The sequence below is a fragment of a genome, unplaced genomic scaffold (genome assembly GCF_019419815.1).
Source record: "Pyrus x bretschneideri cultivar Hongxiangsu unplaced genomic scaffold, Pyrus_bretschneideri_v1 Contig25, whole genome shotgun sequence".
NCBI lineage: Eukaryota > Viridiplantae > Streptophyta > Magnoliopsida > Rosales > Rosaceae > Pyrus > Pyrus x bretschneideri.
Window position 1 is genome coordinate 2,713,338 of NW_025999557.1, and position 19,642 is coordinate 2,732,979.

General features: G+C 37.3%; 1 protein-coding gene and 1 long non-coding RNA gene across 2 annotated transcripts; both read left to right on the forward strand.

The window, feature by feature from the left end:
• Window positions 1-346: 346 nt before the first annotated feature.
• Window positions 347-1,930, forward strand: LOC125478592. Its single transcript, XR_007259399.1, has 2 exons — window positions 347-740; window positions 1,137-1,930. It is a non-coding gene; the product is annotated as an uncharacterized LOC125478592 (long non-coding RNA).
• Window positions 1,931-16,153: 14,223 nt separating this feature from the next.
• On the forward strand, window positions 16,154-17,302 carry LOC125478483. Its single transcript, XM_048586665.1, has one exon. The coding sequence runs from the start codon at window positions 16,154-16,156 to the stop codon at window positions 17,300-17,302; it is 1,149 nt and encodes a 382-aa protein (XP_048442622.1).
• The last annotated feature ends 2,340 nt before the right edge of the window (window positions 17,303-19,642 follow it).

A 19,642-nucleotide genomic window follows, 5' to 3' on the forward strand; every position in this document is an offset into this window, starting at 1 on the left:
CGTTTTCAGATGGTGTTGGACACAATTTATTTCTTAGAAACTTGACATGAACAACACAGTTAAGCTAATAGATAAATTTGAGACACAAATATGGATTTCTTTTCTAATAAGTTCGTCACTTAGGCATTCTACATAATTAACATTTAAATAGGTGGCCAAATTATATCCTAAAGATGTTGATATATTAAATACATGTAAATATTATAGTCAAATTCATATTTTTATCACAGATGGTCCATGAAATTGACAAACGCATCAAAATGATCTGAAATTGAAAATTGATCAATGTCGTCTGTGAATATAGAGATTGTTGTCGGTGGCTGAGTTCAAAGAAGAAGGAGAAGATTTGATCCCTAGGCTTAGAATATTGAGATCCAGAGAGATCCGGGTTCGTAAGGTAACACGTCATTGACTTCCGTTTGTGTCCTTCAAGGTCCGCTCCTTCCCTCCCCTCAAGCGAATAAAGAGCCGTAATTCAGACTCATTCTCCTCATAAATCTTTCTTTCTTCGCCACTCACAAATTTTCATATCCAACAAATTCCAAAACCTCTCAACATATTCCATCCAGCTAGCTGCACAAACTGATCCTCTTGTCTCTGGTTTTCTCTTCAAATGTGAAAGACTTTGCCTAGAAAAATGATGAATATGTTCTTCCCTCGACTTCTTCCTCATTCTCTGTTCTTTGTTGCTTGCTTTATAACTTTTGCCTTTGGAGCTGCTCGATTGCCAAACGATGAAGGTACGAGTAATTCACCTCAATATCCCTATGTCAAATATCTTCCTTAGTTTCCCTTGTTTCATTCTATAAATGATAGTTTTAAGTTCGTTTGATAATCTTTTAGTTTTCAATTTTTTTTGAGTTTTCAAAATTTGGCTTGGGTTGATTTTGGTTTTCAGTTTACATTTTTCCAAGAAGTGAAAACAGTTACCAATGAACTAAAATTAAAAATTAAAAATTCAAACAGTTATCAAATGAACCTTAAGTAAACAGATATTTGCTTGAACTTAGTAGAAATTTTCAATCATATGATGCTGAGGTGCACTCTGTAGTTCTTGTCTATGCATCAAATTTTTTTTTTTACTATTTTGTTGAGCACGATGTTAATTTGTTGCCTTTTATTTTGCGTATATGCAGTGCAAACTTTGAAAGCCAGAGCAAAGACACTGGGGAAGAACTAGAAGGGCTGGGATTTCAGTGGAGACGCAGATCCATGCAGCGGCCAACTTCCATGGACTAATTCAAGCGCACCCAAAGGATTTGAGAATGCCATCAACTCTAATTGCTCCTCCACTGTCTGCCATATTACTGGAATGTAAACCTCTCTCTCTGTTCGCTCCCTAAATTCGCCATGAGCCACGCGGGCATGCCGGGAATTTACTCAAACATGAAATTGGTGGGTGTGAGCGTGCCACTACTAGATGCCGTTAGTAGATGGGATTTGAATGATTGTGGTTGTGCCTAAGTTTGACTTTAAACCAAGAGATTGTGCCATTGAGTGGGAGTAGCTCAAATCAATGTTCTTTCTTTGCCTTAAAGATAAGGACTTTACTTATATGGAGAAATGTAACAACAACTAAATGACAAGGTTGCTGGAAGTGTGAATAACAGAGGAAAGTAAATGACTGGTATTGTAGATTGCTTTTAAACTAAATGACTGGAAATGAGTTGTGCAAAAAATACAAAGGAGATCGATACTACTAGTGAGCAGCAGAGCTAATAAACAAGGAAAGTAAAGGATGTTTAGCTAAAGCTAAATGTCTACAAGGAGATTGATGAGCTAATTTGAGTAGACTTGATTGATTGGTTGTTTGAGTGTCCATAATCCTTCTGCCTCTGTTTCTTTATATAGAGATTTGAAAGAGCCCATTTGCTGAGTGATAAGCTCATATTTACATATATTTTACATCAAATTCACTTGTCTTTTCTTAGTTAGTTCCTTATATTTTTGAGCTATTTACTTTGTTTTTGTGTTTTGTGGGATTTGTCAAGCAAAGAAAAGAAAAATAGCACAAGTGGGATTTTAAGTAACAAATTCGTCAAAACTGCCTGTGCAGATCAGCTGACTTAGGAAGGAAGTTGTGAACAGCTCATAATGAGTTAGAGAATGAGCCTTATATGCTTGGAAAGCTACAGATGTCTATTTTCTGGAGCATTTCACGGATTGATAATATCATTTTCTAGAAGAAGTTATGGCCATTTTAACACTAAAAGGTGACCAAGAGGCTGAGCAATTTGTAATTGCAATGAAATCATAAACCCAATAAATCTAGCAGCCAAAACTGATGCAGCCAAGAACAAGTCAGCTGACACTTATTCAAATGTAAAGGGGAATGGAATTAAAGATGAGGATTAAGAGGGAGTAATTGACATAAAGGCTACCCAAAGAGTTACAATTGTTTTACCATTTCCTCTCACTTATTGTCATCACTAAATGGCTATTAGTGGGTGAGTTAAGGAGAAGAAAATGATGTAGCAAAAATTGGTTTAAAAGCAGCGTTGAGGAAGGAAGGAAAGAAGAGGAGGCCTCAGTCGATTTCTTTCGTTTCTATCTTCTCAAACTTATGTCTATCTTTTGTTTTAACTTAAGGATTATGTGTTACTAAATTTTTAGTAGTTAGGGGCTGTTTTGAAGCCCCAAATATGATTGCAAGTTTGTTATGCCATTTCGTTTGAATTACTTTTATGAATGGATGAAAATTGGTTCACTACTTGTCTCATTGATGAATTCTTTATGTGTTTTCTACTGATACATACTTAGTAAGCATATCTAGGATTCTAATGCTATGAATATGTGTGTGCTTTCCCTTATTTTCATAGGATAAGTAAGACAACGCTAGTACTTACGATGCCTTGTGATGACTCAAACTCTTTTCGTTCTTAATGATTTCTACTTGTTAAATCTATGAACACGCCATTCTAGATTGCATGCTAAGGACTAAGTTAAGTTGAAAACGCCATTCTCTTAACATACTACATAAGAAAGAGTATTAGGTTGAGTTCTAACATTGAGCCAACTTTAGCATCTTCATACGGAAATAAAAGGAATTTGAATGAAACATAACATGTTTGCATGATTATTTGGTGGTGGATAGCAATTCTCCTAACTCGTTTTTCTTAATTTGTGAACTACTTAAAATCTGTTTCTATTCTGTTTTTGTTTGATTTAATTTAAATGGCAAATTAACTCCAAAAATCTCAAAATTTTGTGTGAGTGTAGTTCTGTGTGTCTAGTATCTACATATAAAATTTCGTAAACTTTAGATAAGTTAAGTCAATCTAATAATTATTTTTCAGTAGCTGGTCAGCAGAGACAGCAACCCAGTTTTTGTGACATTTTAAGTAGTTAGATAAAACAATCTTCTGCGGGAAAGACCCTTATTTTCATATGCTACAATTGACAAATCTTAGTGTTAATAAGGAAAATCAATAGGACATTTGTGTGCTACTTTGTGGTGTGCTTTTAATCCTATCACTGAGAACAATGAACTTGCCTAAAAGAAGCTTGGCCATCTTGCATTGTGAAGTAATATTAAAAGGGAAACTTGCATTTCCACCACAGGTTTTCACTACTTGCAATAAACTATTAATTAAAAGAAGCAAGTTAGCCTCTTTCACAATGTATCTTCTTTCAAATGTCTGTGCTTTCCCATCCACTTACGTTGGAAAAACATGCAATTGTTGTTTAAACAAAGCTCTTGGCAAACCTTCACCACCCAAACAATAGGGAAAAACATTATTATAATATCAAACTATCCCATTTGCAGCCAAATATCTTTCCAAGTTAGCATTTTTGCACAATCATCCTCCAAATGCCATATTTTGTGTGAATGGGCACATTTTAGGTGCAAACACACACACACACACACACACACGCACTCTCTCTCTCTAAAAAAGTTGGAAAAAAATGCAGGAGATTCTAATTACTCCTTTTTTTGTTTCACCATAGGGAACATATCGTTAATATATATATATATATATATATGGAAGTGTTATTGACACTCCAAAAATCTTATTATACGTTCCTTACAAATGTATTTTTCTTTCCTAATATAGAAAGTTTGAAGTGTAGAGTGAGATTTTTAGAGTGCTAATAACAATTATATATATATATATATATGAATCGTTTTCTGTTTGTATAGTTCTCTTGTTTGAGACACGTTGTGAATATAGAATGTTACTTTACATCGAAAACAGTTGGAAAGAAATTGTTAATTGTGACGACCCGTCCCAAATTATTGCATATATTTATTCCCGAGTATAGAAGTTATGGGAAAAAATGGAATTAAAAAAAAAAAGAAACAAATTTTGTAAAATAAAAGTTATAGGAAAAAATAGAATTTAAAAAAAATATTAAAAATAGAAGTTATAGGAAAAATTTTGTAAATAAAAAATAATAATAAAACTATAAAAAAAAAAATTCAAATGCAACGGCTAACTGACGTCAGCTAGCCGTTGCATTTGAATTTTTTTCTTAAGCATTCCTATCGGTTATAACCGACAGAAAAATTGAATTTTCTGGCCAGCCTCGGGCTGGCTGGCTGCTTGCAGCTAGCCCTCCAACCAAGCAGCCAGCCCTCCAACCCTCTAGCCTTCTCCGATTCCGTGGGGCTCTCTCAGATTCCAGAGCCCTCTGGCCTAACCCTCGGTTGGGGACGGTTTTCGGGCTATTTTCGGCCATTTGGCCTTCTGGACCCTTCGGTTGGAGATGACCTTAGTTTAATAGCACAGTCGAGCTCGTTTGTTTCTTTGTGATTTTCTCACGCCCCGACCCGGTACACCTAATATCATAATACAAATAAGTGGATATATGAAAAAAATTTATAACCACTTGCATTATGACACTTAGTGTACCGAACCTTCTTCCTAACACGTTGAAATTTTTTCCTAGGTTTGTGGCGTAAAAATTTTGAAGCTCTTATTGTGCATGTGAAGTAAGTAAATGTTGCTACTGTTTAGAGCTATGAAAAGTGATTATCGCTTATCTTTTTCTCTTCATGCACACTGTTAAATTTTGTTTTTGACGAAACAATGAGAGATTTTTCAGTGTGACCGGAACATGTGGTGGTACACCATGTGTTACTATACAAATAGTAGGATATTTGTGTTAAAAATTAATAACTTAAAAAATACAATTTCCCACTATTTGTATAAAAACACATGGTATACCATCTGTGTTCCGGTCACAAGGAAAAATTTCTTCGAAACAAGGGGCATAAATAAAAATAAATTGAATCAAATTTTTTAGAGCTATAAATTATTCTTGACGTGCAAGTCGGGATTGAAAATTTTGATTTCGACCAATTTAGTTTTTTGATGGAACAAAATTATGAAGAAAATTGGAATATATCTTAAAATTCCCAAATGGGCTTTGGCCACCTTACACTAGAACGGGCTTAGCCGTACTTACACTAGTTGGGTTTCCATTTTCCAATCCTTTACCCCCTCCAGATTTTTTATTTTTTCTTCAACCAGCAACCAATTGGAAGTTTTTCTTGATCTAATAAGATCTTCTTGTGCCTTGAAATTGAAGAAAATGCAAAAAGACTAATCTATTTCTCTTATTGAATGAACAATGAAACATTCAACCCTACCATGTACAGCAATTCAACTTAACTTATCTGCAAAATGGAGTTCTGGGATGTGACCAATTTGCTCAATTACTATGACAATGAGTTTCTGATCTGGGTATTAGCCAGCATAGATGTTCCATAGCATGCTGAGTTGTTAGGACTTGGTATTACTGCTGTGCTGTATTTAGGCTTGATTCTTGCATACTTGATCAACGTATAATTGTTCATAGTCACCATGATTCTTGCATACTTATTATACACATACAACTCTGTATCGACATAGTTATTAGTTACATAGTTAATGAAAGAATGACTCACAGTGTGCTTGTGACAAATGCACATTTACTGTTTGTGTAATTGCTCCAGTTTTTGTTTTTTTAAAGGACATTGGACTTTTTCCTTTGGTTTTCAAGTAAGAAAAATTCCTTCTGCCTATTTAACTACCTGACCAAAAGTAAGTATTTTCTGTGATTAATTAGTGTTTTACCTGTTTGGTCTCACTTCTGAGGCATCTTTTCCTTTTAGTCACAGCATAGATGCGTAATGGGTCTCTTTTAATTTGCGACTAATCTTTGAAACCTGTTTACTGATGAAACACAGAATTCTAAAAGCTCAGGATTTGCACAGAATTCTAAATCTCACCCATCTTCAAGAAATGTAAGTACATTTTTGCCAGTCCAAGTTTAAATTATTTAATGTAAAAAGAAAATACTTTGAGTCTTGTAAATGGTTTATTCTAATTTCATATATAGCTTACCTTTATGTCTGTTGTCAATGAGACAATAACTGGTTTCTTTCTATCTCCTTCAGTGATCTCACCCGCAACTACCTGAGCGGTACCATCCCTCCAGAATGGAGCTCTCTTACACTTCTGAACATGTACTGTCTTCTGTCACACTGCATACATTTTTGTGTTTGATGTTCATGTCATGTTCTTGTTACTTTATTTGGTCACTCCAATGTTCTTCAGCCATTTCTTTCTTAAACTATGAATCTACTACATTGGATTTTGTTCATGATAATGAGCTTCCGTGGTCATGAGGCGTTTGAATCATAAATATTGAATCGACACATGGGTTTCATTGCTTTCGTATTGACGAACATGTTAATGTTGTTGAGGCTTGATAAAAGTGATCTTAAGACTATAGTTTTTGATGCAGATCCCTTGTTGAAAATCGTTTGACAGGTTCTATCCCCAAAGAGCTCGGAGACATCACCACCCAGAAGAGTTTGTGAGTGTTGATTGCGCATTTGTTTCTTGCTTACCCCATTTGATTCTATGATGATCCTTAATGATGTTTTTTTAATCAATGGAATTGAGTTTGTTTGTATAGGGACATCGGTATCAATAATTTCTCTGGGCCTCTCCCTCAAGAGCTTGTTTGTATAGAAAGAATGTACGAGTCCTATTCAAATTTTACCGTGTTAAAAAGTATTTGGTTTATTTGGAATTTTATTTCTTGTAGACAAATTCTGGATGTTTTCACCAGTAAATCATCTACTTCTTCATCATTGATATATTGTTATATCTGTTTCATACTTAGGCTGCTTTCCTCAAACAACTTTAGAGGGGAGTTGCCAAAAACATTTGCAATGCTTACCAAAATAAAGGACTTGTAAGCTTCAGTGGTTCTTTCTTCTTAAAGGTTTCCTGAGCACTTATACAATTTTTGTATTGCTTTCTGATACTAATTCGTAGTATTTTCCCTTTTCCAATCATTATGCAGTCGGGTTAGTGACAGTCACTTTTCCGGGCAGATACCTGATTTTATTGGGAACTGTACAAATCTTGAAAAACTGTGGGTGTTTTTCTTTTGTGTATCATATTTCTGCTATTTGATTCTGAATATTATTATGACTCGTTGAAACAGATTGATTCAGGCTAGCGGTTTGACAGGGCCAATTCCTTCTGGCATTTCTCTTTTGACAAGCTTGACTGACTTGTTAGTATATCTCGTCTCTATTTATAAATACAAAACGATTAGCGAAATGCGTAGTTTATGTTCATGGGCCAATTTTAACATGCAGGAGAATCACTGCCTTGAGTGGACCTGAATCACCCATTCCTTCGCTTGATAAGATGAAAAACATGAAGACACTGTGAGTTAATGGTTCCATGACACACAATTTCTGTCCGTACCAGAAGTCTTCTGTAAACTCAAAGCTTTGGTGTTTCTGTTGCAGGATGTTGTGCAGTTGCAACCTTGTTGGACGGCTAACTCGTTATCTTGGGCAAATGACTAAATTGAAAACTTTGTAAGTACAAACATATTCGTCCCAATTTTTTCCGACTTCAGATAAAATAATTTCTTCTAGATGTGATTCTACTAATTTAAGGATTATTAAAGTGACTTAGACGATGTTGGAGGGACATTAAGTTTCTGTATTTATTAAGAGAACATCTTTTTCAGATGAAATTTCCCTCTCTGCTGAGAGCATATCTAAACTGCATTTGCTATTTGTTTGCGAAGACACCTCAGCTTTAACCAGCTGACCGGAGAAATTCCAAGCAGCTTCGCTAGTCTAGCAAAAGCGGATTATATGTACGCAATTGGAATGACCAATCTAGTCTTTCTTATATGAAATTCACGTAGACATTCTTCAATGGTTTTGTTACACCCCAGCCTGACAAGCTGGAAGTATTTCCAATCACAATTACTATAATTACGAGTCACCGGTTAAACTGCAACAAAACTTAGTTTATTCATTAGAGTCATTACTACTCATACAATTGACTGACATAAGGTGATCACCCTTAGATGTGTCTTTCAGATGGACGTAATGATCTAATGCACCCAGAGTTGGCAAACTCAAATTTTCAAACCTTTACAAAGAAATTCCTAAAAACAAACGCTATATTTTTTATTAAGTTTTTCTGTATTCATTATTTTTAGATTCTTAACTGGAAACTTACTGACTGGACGTATACCTGCTTGGCTGAAAAACAACTTGTAAGCTTCTCTTCCTAATGTTACTCTTTAGTTACTAAGGAAACTTAGGCTGTTTTTTTAACTAAGACAGATAAAAAACTATTATATCAAAAACTTCATTCGAACCATGTTAATGCCTACCTCTTTCTCCGCACCCTTGTTTCCTTTTGTACTGACATACTACATCTGGAAAAGAATTTGTTAGTGCTTCTTTGATTCTGGTTTATAAAACCTCAATGAATATGAGGACTGGAGAAGATGATTAATACTGAAAATGAAAGGATGAAGAAAATCACAGAGAGAATGTATGTCCTTGCTGCTCTGCAGAATTCAGCAGAGGAAAATCCTTCTTAATTCGACTCTCTCTCTCTCTCTCTCTCTCTCTCTCTCTCTCTCTCTCAAGTCGTGCAAAGAGAATAGGGAATTGTTATTGACATTCCAAATTTCTCATTCTACACTCCAAACTTTCTATATTTTGAAAGAAAAATACACTTGTGAGGAGTGTAAAATGAGATTTTTGGAGTGTCAATAACACTTCCCAGAGTATATTGCCATTAGCAAAACACAGCTGAATCCTTGGACATCACAAAGTGTTCTCAGCCACACATCTAACTATTTTCTAGGATCATCACACATGGCATTATTTGCCTTACATCTTTGAACCTCACGTTTGGCAATATTACAACTCAAGTGAATATACACTTAAGCTCATAATTTAATTTCAAATTTTCTTGATATGCCTTATATGAATCTACTACTTCCTAATTTACTTTCAAATTTTCTTGATATGCCTTATATGTGTGAAAGTACATTTGAATCGATGAAGTTTAATCCAAAGACAGAATTTATATTGCTTTTGTTACTTTCATTTTTTGTAGGCACGACTTCTAAAAGATCAGGGGAATTTGATGGACCTAGTTGATCCAAGGTTGGGATCAGACTTTAATAAAGAGGAGATGATTGTTGCAATCAATGTGGCTCTCCTTTGTTGTAATGTTACTTCGACAGCTAGGCCTACCATGTCTTCGATTGTGAGCATGCTCGAAGGAAAGGCTGTTGTTCATGAGTTAGTCTCGGATCCAATTGCCGAGAGTATTGAGATCGATGCAATGAGGAAACATTTTCAATCTAGTTTTGGAAGGGGCACGAGTGAGAAACATATAAAAACAGGGTCAACTGAAGGGCCATGGACTGCTTCGTCTGTGTCTGCTCACAATCTATATCCTGTCAATTCTGATTCAAATTACTGGGAGAACAAAAGTGAGAGAACTTGAGCTACACGGTTATCAGTTTGACTCAACCTTAGCACAGTCAAACATATCAGCTAATTAATCATTTGTATTTCCTCTATAACTATTTGTTAGTGTGAATCAACCATATAGTTTGGGAATGTGATCATGTGATTGATTCATAGTATAATTGGGATTCTTATTTCCTATTTTATAGGACCTCTTGTACCACGATCATTGGGCGTGGTACTAAGAAGAGAGGGTTATATTATGTGGATGATGTGGTACTGGGCCGAGTCAACCAAGTCCGCAATGGTCACAATAACAAGGTCAAGCAAATTTGGCTATGACATCGTCAACTAGGACATGCATCCTTTGGTTATTTAAAACAATTACTTATGTCTTTATTTAATGATGTTATAGACTCTGATTTTTAGTGTAATGATTGCATTCTTACAAAAAGTCATCGTAACTTTTATCATTTGAGTTTCAATAAAAGAACAATGCTTTTTGAGATAATTCATTTAGATGTTTGGGGTCTTCACCAATAGCAACGCACCATGGTATTTGTTAGTATGTTATGTTTGTCGATGATTGCACCGGAATGACTTGGCTTTATATTATGAAACACAAGAGTGATGTTGGGCAAATCTTTCAACTGTTTTATCTTATGATTGGAAGTCAAATTTCCCTTCTGTCCTATCAAAGTTCTTCGAATTGATAATGGTGGAGAATATCTTAATTCGGAGCTACCACAATTTTTCGCAACGCATGACATACTTCATGAGACTACTTATCCTCAAACTCCTCAACAAAACGGTGTGGAAGAACGCAAGAACAGACATATCTTGGAGGCTACACGAGCTATTCTCATTGGAGGCTACATCTCTTTAATCGAATGCCTTCTCGAGTTCATGATTTTAAAACTCCCATGGAAGTCTTAACATATCATGTTACTTTACCATTCTCTCTCCAATTATCACCTTGCATATTTGGGTGCGTGGCCTAAGTGTATCTTCACAAGAATCAATGAAGTAAATTGACTATGTATGTCGTTCGTTGTGTCTTTTTGGGTTTAATAGCCAACAAAAGGGATACTGGTTCTACCATCCACCCACTAAGCAATTTTATATCACCATAGACGTCACGTTTTTTGAAACAGAGATGTTCTTCATCACTGATCAAACCCACTCTACCGTTCTGGAGGAGTTGCGTAGTACAAATGAAGAATACAGTGGGTTTGATGTCCTACTTGAACAAGACAGCTCAGGCAGCCCATTTGATGGATTTGGGCCCAACAACAGTTCTGGAGAGACTGAGATGGTAGATTGAGATTTCAGCAATAATTCAGGCCGAGTTTCAAGAAGAATGGGCCACGACACCAGTTCATGCAAGCCAGCATACAACGCAGTAATGGACCATAGCACATCGAGCTAAATAAGCCCAGAAATGGGCCACAATACCACTAATCGAACAGGGCAAATTCCAATGGCCTCTGACCTTGACTCACATGACACACCTAAGCAACAGTATGCAATGGACCTGTACAGTTTATGCAGGCAGAAGAAATTAATTGGTCTTTAAGCGATACCGAGACCATGCAAATGGAAAATAACCCTCATCATTCTCCATCAGTACACGCTCATGGCCTCGCGAATATTTAAGAAGTAAATTCTCAAACTTCGGGTATAGTTGAAAATTCTTATAGTTTACCTCTAGGCAAGATTGTGGGAAACCACCGGATAGGTTTTCTCCTAATGGAAAAGTGAGATGTGCGATTGCACAGTATGTGTCCACTTATCAACTATAGCCCAAGTACCAAGCCTTGGTGAATCAAATGGTTGGGATTAAAATTTCAACAAAAGTGGAAGAGGCATTGCGAGATCCTCGTTGGACATAAGCCATGGAAGTAGAAATGGAAGCTTTACAGAAGAATGGAACGTGGAATGTGGTACCACTACCTCGAGGGAAGAGACCAGTGGGATGTAAATGGGTATTCACCATAAAGCACAAAGTTGATGGATTGATTGATAGATCAAGGCAAGATTGGTAGCAGAAAGGGTACACGCAAACATTTAGGGTTGACTACTAGGAAACGTTAACTTAAATTCGAGTTCTTTTGTCCTTAACTGTTAACTTAAATTGGTCATTGAAACAATTTGATGTGAAAAATGCTTTCTTACATAGAGACCTGGAAGAAGTATACATAGATTTTTCACCAGGACATGAAGTGCTAGATGGAGCAGGAAAAGTGTGTAGACTTTGAAAAGGCTCTCTATGGACTCAAACAGTCACCCAGAGTGTGGTTTGGAAGATTCATCAAAGCAACGAAGAAGTATGGCTATAGACGGGGAAATGCAGATTACACCCTGTTTATCAAACGCATGGGAGGTAAAGTTACTTTATTGATAATCTATGTGGATCATATGGTAGTCACCAATGATGATATATAATAGATAAAAAGGTTGCAGGAGTATCTCTATTCAGAATTTGAGATGAAAGATATAGGGGAGAGATGAAAGATCTAGGGGGCTTGAAAGACTTCATGGACATTGAAGTTGCTCGTTTTTGTGACTGTATTTATTTGTCTCAGCAAAAATATGTTCTTGATCTTCTTTCTAAAACTGGAATGTTAGCTTGTAAACCAGCGGAAACTCCCATTGTGCAAAATCATCATCTGGCGATCTACCAAGATCAAATTCTTACTAATAAAGAAAGATATCAAACATTGGTAGGACGGTTTATTTACCTGTCGTTTACACGGCGAGATATTGCTTATGCAGTCAGTGTTGTTAGCCAGTTTATGCATGCTCCTAGTGAAGATTATATGACATTTAGGATGCGTATACTGAGTTATCTTAAAATAGCACCAGGTAGAAGATTACTCTTCAAGAAGCATGAACATATGGAGGTAAAAAGGTATACTGATGTTGATTGGGTAGGAAACAATACCGATCGTCGCTCCACATCAGGCTACTTTACATTCGTGACAAGAAATCTAGTAACTTGGAGGAGTAAGAAGCAAAATGTGGTGGCTAGATCCATGGAAAAAGATGAGTATATAGGGATGGTACATGGAAGTTATGAATTGTTGTGGCTTAAGATTCTCCTTAATGAGATCGGGTTTAAACCTCAGGGGGTTATGTTGTTATACTATTACAATCAAGTAGCTAGGGAAATAGCCAATAATCCAGTGCAACATGACCATACAAAGCATGTGGAGGTAGATAGACACTTCATCAAAGAAAAGTTAGACGTAAAGTTGATTGATATTCTGCACTTGAGGTCTGAAGAACAATTGGCTAATGTGTTAACTCATGCAATGCCAGAAAGGATGTTTCAAGACTCACATAGCAAGTTGGGCTCATGAGATATCTACCCACCAAGTTAAGGGGGAGTGTTGGCGTGAGTCAACCATATAGTTTAGAAATGTGATCATGTGATTGATTCCTTTTATAATTGGGATTTTTATTTCTTATTTCTTATTTTATAGGACCTCTTGTACAACTATATACTTACCTGCTAGAGAGAAGAATAATACATACAATTAAAATCAATGTGTACATCTTATGAGGAATTGTTAAGAGAAGGGACATTGCATGCGCTTATAAGTAAGTTGGGCTACTCTTGTGATATGGTCTCGGGGCCTGATGTTTGTGGATTTCTTGGATCTCTGTAGAACAGGGCTTGTAAGCCTATAACGTACGACTAATGTACACATAGTCTGTTAAGGGCAGGACAATTATATTGAGTTTAAAATACATGTGGCATGCTCTAACAAATTGGGATATTTTATGTCTCAACAGAGATTTGCCTTGATAATCATATGAGGTTAGTTTAATGTAATTATTTAATTGGTCATCAAAGTTATGCAGGGCCGGTCCAGAGATTTTTGAGGCTCGAGGCGACGCAAAAAAATGTGCCCTCACTTCATATAAAAAAATTATTTGTTTTCACACGTAAGACATCGATGAAATTGTATTTAGAAAAACATAGAAACACGGAATAACTAATTTATTTTGTATCGAGAGAAGGAAACAAAAAAACTTCAGGCTTACAAGTAGATTGATTATGAGTTTTGTTTTCCATTTGAACTTTTAAAGTGTTTTTGTATAAAACGTGAGGTATTTTTTCTTATTTACTAATGACACACCCTGACCAAAATCAAGGCATGCTACTCGTTTCACTTCGGAGTTCCCATGATGGGTGACCTACTGGGAAGTTGTCGTGTGAGTTCCCAGAAACATAATCGATCTGGGAAGTTCTCGTGTTGTTCGTCCTTACCTACCTTGCATGGTAAGATCCTTGATGGATCTGTTTTGTTTAAGCATCCATTGCGATCTACAAATTGTGAAGGTGTTGGTAATGGTGGCTTAATAGGTTGATCTGATATGATGACGACGAGAAGTTGAATCTTTTGGATCTGTCTTATTGGCGTTTTTAGACTAAGTACTAATTTAGGATAATCTTTGGAGTCTATTACTTGTTTAAAGGACGTAACAAGGAAGGGTAGTTGGGAAGCCTTCCCGGTTATTGCGAGATGTAGTCTTTTGGGGAGTGGCTTTCATGATTGCCGTTGGTCTTGGGTTTCAACATCAGCCAATGTGGCAACAAACCTTTTGGCTTCGCGGCGTTGTAGGGAGGATTGTGATCTTATTTGGGTCGATAGACCCCCATCTTCCCTTGTTCATGTTTTGTGTAATGATGGATTTCCATGTCCTCATTAATTGTGTTGGTAGTGCGAGGATGGGCGCTTTAGCACTAGGTGCGGCATCTTAGTTTATGTTACCTCATTGCACTACCCTTTCCTTGTTTTGTTTGTTTTCCTCCTTGTAGGCCTTCTTGTTCCCCTTTGGCATCTTTGCCCGGATGATATAAAATCCTGTCTTCCAAAAAAAATAAAGTACTAATTTAGGACTATGTGTAACTCGGTGTACATTTATTATACTCTTTTGTAATTATCCACAACTCTAGGGCCAGCCCAGACTCAGTGCTGGCAGGGTGACCATCTGGTGCTCAAAAAAATTGGGGGCACCAAAATTATTATGGTGGTATATTTATATATGTTTTTATAAGAGTATAGATTTATAAAATTTGATTTAGTTAAAGAAATTTAACTAAAACTGGTGGCTTTGTTGTTTAAAATTAATAAGGTCTTAGTTTCAAAACACCATGTATGCTTATTTCCATTCCAATTTTTACAAATTTCTTTTCATAACAGTATAAATTTATAATATTTGGCTAAATGATCAAGAGTTTAATTAGAAGCAATGATTTTTTGTTGTTTAAACTGGGTGCAAGGGAGGTGGGTTGCAGGGTCCCCCGAGAGGGGGGTGTTGGGGACGAACAACCCAGTTTTTTTTTTCTTCCTCTTCCTCTTCTTGTTGTTGCTGTTGTTGCAGGTGGGAAACTGGGGGACGAACTGGGTTGCAGTTTGTTTTTTTTTTTTTTTTTTTTTCCTTCCCTCTTCCTCTTCTTCTTCTTCTTGCAGGTGGGGAACTTTTCCCTCTTCTTCTTCTTCTTCTTCTTCTTCTTCTTGTTACAGGTTCTTCTTCTTCTTGCAGGTGGGGAACTTTTTTCTTGGGGGGGGGGGGTGGGGTTTGGGTTCTTTTTTTCTTTTTTTCTTCCCTCTTCCTCTTCTTCTTCTTCTTGTTACAGGTTTTTTAGTTCTTCAAGGATGTGGGTCGCTGGGGGAAAGGGATAATGGGTTTTTTTTTTTTAAATTAAAAAATTATTTTTTTGCCACATGACACATATTTGGTAGACACGTGACATATATATTGGGTCACGTCAGCACTTAACAGATTCATGGGTGGAAAATGTAATGAATGTATTATTTTGGAATAAAATAGTACTTAAGATATGAAAGTGAAATGTTTTGAAAATTGAAATAGACCACAAATCTGATGTATGAAAATGTAATTTACCCATGTTATTTCCATTGTGCTTTAGTATATATAACTAACAAGGAATCCCTCGCACGATGCTGCAGGATTGAAAATCATACAAAATTTTTGTATCTAGTACTATTTATATACAAAGGATAATACTTGATGTGTATTACATACTATTTACATACAAAAGATTTGATAGCCCTATTAAAAATCACACAAAATCTACAATCTAATTGAGATAATACTATTTGTTAAGGATGATATCTCTGATTAATTAGTCAATATTGTAAATAGATATTGTGGTTATTTACTTTCTTGTTTAGTTACTAGTCAAACCTTGTTTATAGGTGATAGTTTAGGAAACTTTCAATTGTATCACTGTATAAATCTGTAAACCCTAGTGGCTGAATAATATCGACTTTCATATTCTTCATTCTATCATTCTTATGATGGTACCAGAGTGATCGATATCTGGGAAAATAAGAAGCAAACACACAAACACCAAAACAACCCTAGCAAGACATAGCCATGGGTGATAGCACAGACACGAAGTCAACCTCTTCAGGCATGACTTCGCATCCAAAGTGGGAGAGTCCTAACCATCCACTTTATCTTCACCATTCGGACCAACCTGGTGCAGTCCTTGTGCCACAGCCATTGGTGGAAGACAACTACAGTACATGGGTTCAATCCATGACCATGGCCTTAACGGTCAAAAACAAACTAGGGCTTGTTGATGGGACAGTCAAGAAGCCAAGGGAAGATGAACATGAAGAATTGCAGCAATGGAACCAATGCAATAACCTGGTTAAGACATGGCTCTTAGGATTCATGTCAAAAGAAATCTCAGGTAGCGTCATCAACTGCAAGGATGCAAGGCAGATGTGGCTTGATTTGCAAGAGAGGTTTTCTCATGTGAATATCGTTCAATTGTTTCACATAGAAAATGAGATTCATGACTGTGTGCAAGGTAACATGACAGTGAGTTCATATTTCACAAAATTAAAAAGCTTGTGGGACGAACGTGACGTCTTATGTTCTATTCCTGCATGTAGTTGTGATACAAAGAGGGAAATTATTTCTTATGTTGAAACCCAGAAAACGATGAAATTCCTCATGGGTTTAAATGATTCTTATTCCACTGTTCGTAGTAATACACTTCTTCTTGAGCCTTTACCCACAGTGAACAAGGCCTACTCTCTCGTTCTTCGCCATGAGAGACAGGCAGAGGTCTCAAGTGGAAAGCACAATTCTCAACCAGAAACGGCAGTCTTTGCTGTGAAGAATGGTGGCCGAGAAACTGAACCAGAGGAAGGTGGTCTTCGATGTTTGAAGTGTAACAAGACAAATCACAGCACCAAAAACTGCCGTGCTCATCTCAAATGTACCTTTTGTGGATGGAAGGGTCATTCCTTCGAATATTGCCGTAAACGCAAGGCGGCTACTGAGACTGAACAAAGTCGTTCTGTCACTTCCAAGGGGAACCAAGTTGCTGTGCATGATAAAAAGGAGGGGATGCCGAACTTCCCTTTTTCCCAAGAAGATTGTAGGCAGATACTTGCCATGTTAAACAAAAACAGATCTAGTTTTGCAAATCAAGTTGGTAATTCCTCGAACACTGAAGAGCTTTCAGGTAAAGCTTTTTCCTTCATGCATAATGGCATAAAAGGTGTTTGATAGTGGTGCAACGGATCACATTGTTTGCAGCCCTCATTATCTCACGTCGTCAAAATCTGTTACAAACCATACTGTTGAATTACCTACTGGTTCTCTTGCCACGGTCACCCACATTGGACGAGTTGTCTTCTCTCCTAACCTTGTGCTTGATAATGTTTTGTGTGTACCATTTTTCAAATTAAATTTGATATCCATTAGTAAGCTTGCCTATGATTCCCTCTACATTACCATCTTCCTAACCCAATTTTGTGTCATACAGGACCTACGCTCGGGGAAGATGATTGGGACGGGAATTGAACGGGAGGGACTGTACTACCTCGATCCACCTAAGAAAGGAACATGCAACGCCATTCAAACATCCAACCATCATCTTTGGCATCAACGCCTAGGACATCCATCACAAACTGTTTCCATGTTATTTCCTTTTCTCCCAAATAAGCCTTGTGATTCTAATAAATGTTTTATTTGCCTATTAGCCAAGCAAACAAGAGCACCATTTTCATTGAGTTCCATATCCACTAAGTCATGCTTTGAATTGATCCATATTGACATCTGGGGGGGGGGGGGGTATAATGTTCCTTCTATTTCTGGAGCAAAATATTTTCTCACTATTGTTGATGATTACACCAGGAGCACCTGGATTTATTTGATGAAATTCAAATCTGAAACACAACAGCTTCTTGTGCAATTTGTCCACTTGGTCGAAACTCAATTCAACATCAAGGTTAAAATGATTCGAAGTGACAATGGTCCTGAATTTAAACTTGACAGTTTTTATGCCAAACAAGGTATCCTCCATCAAACTAGCTATGTCAACACACCACAGAAAAATGGTGTTGCTGAACGTAAGCATAGACACTTACTAAATGTTGCCCGAGCCCTCCTTTTTCAAGCCAACATGCCAAAACGTTTTTGGGGGGACGCCATACTTGCTTCAGCCTATCTTATTAATCGCACACCCACACCACTTCTTCAAGGGAGAACCCCTTATGAAATGTTGTTTCAAAAAGTACCAAATTACTCACACTTACGAGTGTTTGGTTGTTTGTGTTTTGCTTTTACTCACGCCTCCAAACCTTCCAAATTTGATCCCCGTGCCCGTCGTTGTGTCTTTCTTGGTTATCTATATGGTCAAAAGGGTTATCGTTTGTTTGACATACAACTCAACAAAGTTTTTGTTTCACGGGACGTGATTTTCTTTGAAGAACAGTTTCCTTATCACTCCGACACTTCCGCTGCACAATCACCTTCTTCTAATTTACCTATTCCTTTCACCCACGTTGACATGGACCCTATTCCTGCCCCATTACACGACCAACCTAATGACTACACACCTTCCACACCTTCTACTATATCACCATCCGACCCCCCACCCTCACCTTCAACTCTACCACCTTCACCTTCCCCTATACCATCTTCACCTTCCCCAATACCACCTTCACCTATCTCCTCTCCCACCACCCTAACTCTACCATCTACCCCACACACTGACTCGCCAACTCCACTCCGTCGTGGAACCCAACCTACCAAGCCATCTACCTTTTTGCAGGACTTTCATGTCGAGGTATCTCTCCCATCCCGGTCTGCTCCCACATCTTCTTCGAACGTCGTCCGGTCCTCGTCAGGTGCTTCCCATCCTCTCTCCAGTTATTTATCTTATGATCATCTCTCCCCTCACCATAAAGCCTATACCACTAACCTCACCCTCCACAAAGAACCGACTAGTTTTTTGCAGGCTGTCCAAGATCCCAACTGGCGCGCAGCCATGCACCATGAAATTGCTGCTCTCCAAGCCAATCATACCTGGACTCTCGTGCCTTTGCCGCTGCATAAACGTCCCATTGGCTGTAAATGGGTTTACAAAATTAAGCTCAAACCTGATGGAACTATCGAACGCTATAAAGCACGCCTCGTTGCCAAAGGGTACAGTCAAATTGAAGGTGTCGATTACAGCGAAACCTTTGCTCCGGTGGCTAAGTTAACAACTGTTCGAGTGCTTCTTAGTGTTGCTGCTGTGCACGGTTGGCACCTCCATCAATTGGATGTGAACAATGCTTTCTTAAATGGTGATCTTGATGAGGATGTCTACATGACTTTGCCTCCTGGCTTCGGACGAAAGGGGGAGACTCGAGTCTGCAAGCTAAATAAATCTCTCTACGGTTTGCAGCAAGCTTCGAGATAATGGTTCATTAAGTTATCCAATGCTCTCAAGGCTGCTGGCTTTCATCAATCTCGGTCTGATTATTCACTATTCATCCGAAGTCGTCACGGTAACTTCATTGCTCTATTAGTTTATGTTGATGATGTGATATTAGCAGGAAACAATTTGCATGAAATTGA

Excerpts from the sequence above, each read along its gene's own strand:
- LOC125478483 (XM_048586665.1), top strand. The coding sequence starts at position 16,154 with ATGGGTGATAGCACAGACACGAAGTCAACCTCTTCAGGCATGACTTCG.